The sequence below is a fragment of the Hyalella azteca genome, unplaced genomic scaffold, assembly GCF_000764305.2.
Source record: "Hyalella azteca isolate HAZT.00-mixed unplaced genomic scaffold, Hazt_2.0.2 contig3532, whole genome shotgun sequence".
NCBI classification, from domain to species: Eukaryota; Metazoa; Arthropoda; class Malacostraca; order Amphipoda; family Hyalellidae; genus Hyalella; species Hyalella azteca.
In genome coordinates, this window is record NW_025933780.1 from 1 (window position 1) to 8,066 (window position 8,066).

Sequence of the window (8,066 nt, forward strand, 5' to 3'; positions counted from 1 at the left end):
ATTCTAAACAAATGCCGCGACACAGAGCTGCAGAACTAAGTTACTGAGCGGCATTTTAAACAAACGCAGAGCTGCAGAGCTAAGTTACAGAGCGGCATTTTAAACAAACGCAGAGCTGCAGAGCTCATTTACAGAGCAGTATTGTAAACAAATGCAGCGCTACAGAGCTAAGTTACAGAGCGGCATTCTAAACAATTGCAGCGCTGCAGAGCTAAGTTACAGAGCGGCATTTTAAACAAACGCAGAGCTGCAGAGCTAAGTTACAGAGCGGCATTCAAAACAATTGCAGAGCTGCAGAGCTAAGTTACAGAGCGGCATTCTAAACAAATGCAGAGCTAAGTTACAGAGCGGCATTTTAAACAAACGCAGAGCTGCAGAGCTAAGTTACAGAGCGGCATTCTAAACAAATGCAACGCTACAGAGCTAAGTTACAGAGCAGCATTCTAAACAAATGCAGCGCTACAGAGCTAAGTTACAGAGCAGCATTCTAAACAAATGCAGCGCTACAGAGCTAAGTTACAGAGCGGCATTCTAAACAAATGCAGCGCTGCAGAGCTAAGTTACAGAGCAGCATTCTAAACAAATGCAGCGCTGCAGAGCTAAGTTACAGAGCAGCATTCTAAACAAATGCAGCGCTGTAGAGCTAAGTTACAGAGCAGCATTCTAAACAAATACAGAGNAAACTTCGAAATTTCGGCATAGATTCCGTACCGTAGTTATGCATTTGTTTTCTCCTACATGCAAAATAAATAGGACAACCGATGCACGCCACACATACGCGAATACTGGTTCATACACAATAAGAGATTGATTCAGATTGAAAATAACATTGAAATTGAGAAGTGTTAGTGTTATTGAACTTCAGAAGTAGGGTATTGTTCTATACCTGTCGATTTGGTATATTATGGATGCTTGACAAAGAAATTAGCTATGCAATACTTCAATAGCAGTTCTAAAATCATAGGTCGCCTTGCACGCAAGGCGGCGACAAATTGAGAACACAATCGTTAAAGCTTGTGCCATGTCACATATCAACATCATTACATGCATTATGTACACACGTAACATTTCAGCGTGCCTAAATCAATTAAAACATAGAAAATCGATACTAAACAAGCACGTTCATGGTTACAGGAAGTTATACGAAGAAGCCCTAATAAGCAGACACATACTCGGACCTTAAAATAGGTCCAATTACATCTTGTTCGCTCTCTTTAACAAACTAGGGACATGAATGCACAGACAAGTATTAGAATCAAGGGGCTATAGTTAACAAGATCATTTGGTGGTCGTTTTTCTGTTAACGTCGCTCAAAACTTTCTCTTTAAGCATATCCTTATATTTGTCGATGGTGCCTGTCCACTTCGTCACTTTCTCGTCCTCACAAATCCAAATTTCTTCAGCAACCTGCAAAACAAAGAGAAGTATTAAAAGTACGACATCAGATTTCTTCCCTCTCATGTCGTCATATAAGACTTCCATATCCCTGTCTCTTATACACATCTAGATGTGTATAAGAGACAGGTTCCAAAGGCCGGATACCTTGTGAATCAAGTCACGAAAAGTTCAAGAATCGGCAACAGGCCATGGTCCTATTTATTCAATGCCGACACTTCTATTCTATTCTATTCTAAGTGGCATGATAAAACGCAGAAGTGGCATGAGGCGGGCAAGTGGCATGAGAAGACACAGAAGTGGCATGAACAAAGCAGCTTGCTCACGGTCGTTTATATCGACGTCCGCAAAGCTGCAACGCATCTTACAGCTGCGGTATCGGAAACCTTTAGAGCTTGCGATCCCTCGGCAATAGTGGCACGCAGGGCAATAGTGGTACAAGGGGCAATAGTGGCACGTGGGGCAATAGTGATATGAGAGACTATGCTGACAGGCGAGGCTACAGTGGCACTATATCGGCATCTAACAGTCACTGCACCGAAATAACAACGCCGGCATTCAGCAGTCACTACGTCACAACACCGCCGGCATTTAGCAGTCACCACGCCATAACACCGCCGGCATTCAGCAGTCACCACACGAACTTGTGCATCGTCGATACACCGACGCTCCATGCTGTTGGGTGAACAGTTGGGGGGCATGGCTACACGCAATTCGTCATTCATTTCATTTCATCCACTTCATCCTCTTAATCCGCTTCATTCATTTCGTCAACTTCATTCACTCCATCCACTTTACCCGATTCATTTACTTCATCCACTTCATCCTCTTCATCCGCTTTATCCACTTCATTCATTTCGTCCACTTCATTTACTTCATTCACTCCATCCACTTTATCCGCTTCATTTACTTCATCCACTTCATCCGCTTTATTCCCTTCATCCACTTCATTTACTTCATCCGCTTCATTAACTCCATCCATTCCATCCACTTTATTCACTTCATATACTTCATCCGCTTCATCCAATTCATCCACTTTATCCACTTCATTCACTCCATCCACTTTATCCACTCCATTCACTCCATCCGCTTCATTACCTTCGTCCACTTCATTCGTTTCATTCATTCTTTAAATAAAATAAAAAATTAATTGGACTGGGAATTCATTATTGCGGGCGCAATTTTCCATGTTTGCACGTTCCACGGTTCAGATCGTAATACAGAGTGGAACAAAAGTCAATGAACCATTTCAATTTTAAATAACTTCTTTATTTTAACAGTTATATGCATGAAATTTTAGTGTCATAAATTCAAGGCGATGGAAAATGATTTTCTATGACAAATTTAATTTTATTCTTATCACATTAACTTTTTAACTAACAAGAAACTTTATCGTTAAGTACATATGATAAATAACATCCTGCATATGCCTTACATTTTCTGCTTCACAAATTGCAGCTCTTTCGATTACCTCTGCCATAACCCTTTCCAAAGTTTCTGGGCTTATTTCTCTAGTGATGTTTTCTTAAAGCTCCATAAAAGATTGCGGCTTGTTGGCATTGAAATGCCTTCGATATGCTCTTTGGGTTTGAATTATTGAGTCTTGATTCTGATAGTAAAATTTTACAATTTGTGTGCGTTAAACGGGACTGAATTTCTCCATTAATAATTTCCATGATCTGAAAAAATTAAGAAAATAAAAAATATTAGAAAATGAAAGACATATTAAAAATTGAAAAGGGTCAGTTACTTTTGGCCTACCCTGGATATATCTGCCTTGTATCGCTGGTGCTTTGATTCCCTGTATTTTGATTAAGGCGTTTTTATAACTTTGTCCCAAATACTACATGCTGCATTTTGGTATAAGTTTATTAGGCATCTTCCGTTCATGTTTCGACCAGCGTTTTAATCATTACAAAATGTGGTGGCATGAAGTTTGATATGAGGAGATTAAAGTTGTAACTTTGCAAGAGGTGGAGTTATTAGTATAAACTTGACGCTTATAAGTTCAGGAATAGCTTTATCTTATTATAGTTTGTTTTGAATTAGTGAATCTCATATCACAATCAGCGTGAAAATCTTCATAGCCCAATGCAAGAAAACGTCCTTCATAAAATTGATATATTAAACAGAAAAAAATTAAAGATCCGAAATGATGAAGTGTATTCTTCATCGAAAGTAATTGAACATTTCTATCGTAAATTGTATGAGTAATATCAAAAAATTGGGTAAGGAAAACAAGAATTGCAGGAGACAAGAGGGCGCAAATAATATATATAATAATAATGATAATATTAATAAGAATGATAATTATAACAAATATAATAATAATAATAATAACAATAATAATAATTATAATAGAAATAATAATAATAATGTCACGCACGCTGGCTCCCTCTGGTCGATGTTGTGCTGACCACTCCCCAACCTTACGACGAGTATTATTTTGATCACCTTATTTAAAGTTGCATTCTCGCGTATTTATTCGAACGTCTGGCAGGAAATTATATAGTTATGATTCTAGCTCGTACTCATGGCTACGAGAAAGGTCTGTAGCAGACAGAGATAAAAAATAAATTAATATACAAATACATCCATGATATTTATGTTCGCGTTCTGATTACACGCATGAAAAGTGCATGGCATCAGGCCTCCCATTAATAACGATTCTAAAAAAAAAATTTTCTGCCATTAAAAATTGCCGAATAATATGTTTACGATCGACTGCTGAAAGCCTTTCAGATTTTATTTAAAAAATCAACGGTTGAGTTGCCGTGCTCGGCTAAATTTCGGGCTGCACGCAAGGCAAGAGGAAACAAATAGCAAACAATTGCGCAAAAAGTAACTACTTTTCCCCGATTAGCTTTTGGGCCGCTATGAAAAACCTAAAAATCTGACGGTAAGTCGGCGAGGCCGAGAGTTGCCTATATAAGCTGCCGATATTGGGGCGCTGTAATCCTGCATGCTGCGGAGCCGGTGCTGTGGCAACTGCACCTGCTGCTGCACCTGTTATTGCACCTGCAACTGTATCTGCATCTGCACCACTTGCAACTGTATCTGTAACTGTCTGCATCTGCACCTTCACTTGCATCAGCATTTACCGCTCTATATACCGGTATCTACTGGTACCGCTTGCATCAGTATTTACCGGTAAATACCGCATCAGTAGTTACCGTTCTTGTAGCTGCACCTGCATCTGCACTTGCGATTGCACATTTGTATATACTGGCAACAGTATTTGTGACTGTACTCTCAATTGTACCTACAACTGTTTTTCTTGATGTATTTGCAGTTGTTTGGCCGATGAACCTGCATGTGCAGCTACACTTGCAACAGTATTTGCAATTGCATTCGCCAGTGCACTTACAACACTTTTTGCAAGCCTTTTGCTAATGATCCAGCAATTGCAGACGAATCAGCACCTGCAGCTATAATTGAAAATTATTTTTGCAAGTGCCCTCAAATCTCATGTAGTCTGAAGTGGGGAGTTTCTGGGAGCAGCCATACTCTTCTGTACACATACAGGAAGAAAAGAGATGCATGCTATATAGCGATGCAGGGAATATAGCATGAAGCTCGTATACTTTCATTCTCTGAATAAGATTATGGATCTAAGTTTGTCAGTGACGTGTGTAGCTCATCTATGATAATTTTTGTACGTTTGCAATGTCGTCACAAAACATTATTGTCATTGAATGTTTCCCCTAGCGCTGACCATGCATAGTACAGACAACTTCTTGTATTTAAAATGCAAAAAAATGAATTTTCCAATCGGAGCAAAAACGGCATTTATCCGCTAAATTTTGTAGGACTCCTCATAAAGTGATGATGACAAATAACGATAATAATGATAAAGTTTAATCAATAATACCTCATGTTCCAGGATTCATGCCAAAATCCCGCTGATCTATCAGAAGGAAGAGGATAATGGCTAAATGACAAGGATCCGAACAGTTTTTTTTCAAGTAATTAGCCCGTGTTGAGAGAGAGGAGTGCTTAATTACATCTATTATAGTTATATGAGATTAAAATACATGGAATATTATTACCAAATCAAATTTTTATATTAGTCGTTAAGGTGTGTCTGAAATAATATAGTGCCGCAAAATACAAGAAAGAATCAAGGTTTTCTTGACAATGCTGCAATCGAGAAGAAGAACTTATCTATGAAAGTCTTCTCAAACTGAAACTTAATTAAAAGGCCTTCAAAATCTATATAAAATTCCGAAAACACAATTTGATTTCAACAACTGCAATACTTCTAAAATTTTTGTTTTCTTTGAAGCGAATATAAGGGTTTTCAAAAGATCAAAATTAGAGAGCTCTTTGGGTTTCAATAGAATGCTTTCATAAAAGAATGATGTGCATATGAATTGAGGAGTCCTGACTTGATATGATACCTAATTGGAGTAAAAATATTTAGAAAGCGGGAGATTGATTGAAAAAAACGTTCCCTTAAGAGGTGTGAACTATGGAAGGATAAGTTGTAAATAATTCTTCGCGATCTGTAATGTTTATCAAGCAAGAGAAGTTTATAGGTAAACTGCAAGTCTACATCAAACAAAAGCTAAATATAAATAAAAGTATGACATAGCAACGCTAAATTAGCTCTTACTTAGAAAATATTTTATTAAGTTCTTTTATGACAAGTATTGACAAATAATTAAATAGATATTACAAAAATAAAAATAATACTAATAAAAATATGTATATCTCTTATAAAATTTGATAACTCCGCAACTGTTCAAACATAAAAATCTATAAAATCATTTCAATCAAATCTATGTATCTTCGAATTTCGTTAAAAAAACTCTCAGTTTATTGTTGCATGTAGAATATTTACAAACAATTGTTATTCTTCAGAGCTCTGCTTGTATAAAAGCTGTGTCAGCACACAGCTGCGCTGTTGCTGCTGACAAAATTGCCTGCCTTCTGCATGTCCCGCAGGCAGAATTTCACAGTCACCTGCTAGCAACTTGCACCTGATTTTTTTCAAGTAATTAGCCCGTGTTGAGAGAGAGGTGTTCAATTACATCTATTATAGTTATATGGAATTAAAATACATGGAACATTGTTAACAAATTCATTTGTTTATATTAGTCGTTAAGGTGTGTCAGAAAAAATATGATGCTGCAAAATACAGGAAAAAATTAAGGATTTTATTGATAATGCTGTAATCTAGAAGAACTTATCAATGAAAGTCTCCGAAAATTGTAACTTAATTAAGAAGCTTTATAATCTATATAGAATTCCGAAAAAAACAATTTTATTTCATTAACTGCAATACTTCTCAAAATTTTAGTTTTTTTTTTGTTTTTTGTTTCCTATGAAATGAATATAATGGTTTTTAAAAGGTTTCACTCAAATATTGGTTTCACTCAAAATTATAGAGCACCTTAGGTGTCAATATGATGTTTTAAGCTGCGTAGGTAATATCTATAACAATTATGTAAGCACTGACGTTCCTTTGATTTTAATTGAGAGGTCTTGACATGACATGACACCTAATTGGAGTAAAAACATTCAGAAAGCTGGAGAATGATTGAAAAGAATGTTCACTTTAAGAGGTGTGAACTCTCAAAGGATAAGTTGTAAATAATGCTGAATGATATAATAATAAAGACTAATAATGTCAGTATTTAACAAGAGGAGTTTATAGGTAAAAAGCAACGCTAAATTACCTCTTACTTCGAAAATACTTTATTAGATTCTTTTTTATAGGTATTATCAAATAATTAAATAGAAATAAAAAAACAATAATTTTGAAAAAATATAAATATCAAATAAAATTTTATATTTCCGTTACTGTTTAAAAATAAAATTTTTATAAAATCACATCAATTAAATCTACGTATCTTTGTTTTTGTATAAAAAAATAGCTCTCAGTTTATTGTTATATGTAGAATATTTACAAGCAATTGTTACTCTTCAGAGCTCTGCTTGTGTAGACGCTGTGTCAGCACACAGCTGCGCTGTTGCTGCTGACAAAATTGCCTGCCTTCTGCATATGTCCCGCAGGCACCTGCACGCAGAATTTCACAGTCACCTGCTAGCAACATGCACCTGCACGCAGAATTTCACAGTCACCTGCTTGCAACAAGCACCTGCACGCAGATTTTCATAGTCACCTGCTTGTAACAGCGCAGAATTTCACGGTGACTAGTTAGCAACATTAATTATTATGCAAAACATTAGACGAATTTTGGCAAGATGTCCTGAAACTATACACGAATGGTGTATTTTGTTTATGTTTAACCTTAATTTTTCGTCTCGAAAAATTAATATAAAATTTTTACTGTTGTGTACAAATGAAATTAACTTTAGGTAATATTTTAGAAAGTCAAACCTTCATATGATTAAAAAAAAGAAAGCAGTGAAAACATATATTAGGCCATACTTTTATAACGACGATGACATTTCAAATAAGTACTTATTCAAGATCTGACCGTATGCCGACAAGTTTTGAATAGACAAAACATACTCGGAGACGAATAATATTCAAACGCTGTGAATTTACCCCATATTCATGAGAGGAAAATTCTTCATTATGTTATAGAAAGAAAAAGCCTACTTATTTCAATCTAAAATGACAATTTCAGCACTCGGGTATCAGCCAGTAATGAATATACTTTTTCATTTCATTTACAGGCCACACCGTTGAAATTTGACGT

General features: G+C 36.1%; 1 protein-coding gene across 1 annotated transcript; it reads right to left on the bottom strand.

Moving 5' to 3' along the window:
* Positions 1-2,143: 2,143 nt before the first annotated feature.
* LOC108682807 (major royal jelly protein 5-like) lies at positions 2,144-2,521 on the bottom strand. Its single transcript, XM_018172047.1, has one exon. It carries the CDS (start codon positions 2,519-2,521, stop codon positions 2,144-2,146), a length of 378 nt encoding a protein of 125 aa, XP_018027536.1.
* Between the last annotated feature and the right edge of the window lie 5,545 nt (positions 2,522-8,066).

What these genes read in the sequence shown, in the direction of transcription:
- LOC108682807 (XM_018172047.1), bottom strand. Translation starts at nt 2,521, where the DNA reads ATGAATGAAACGAATGAAGTGGACGAAGGTAATGAAGCGGATGGAGTG.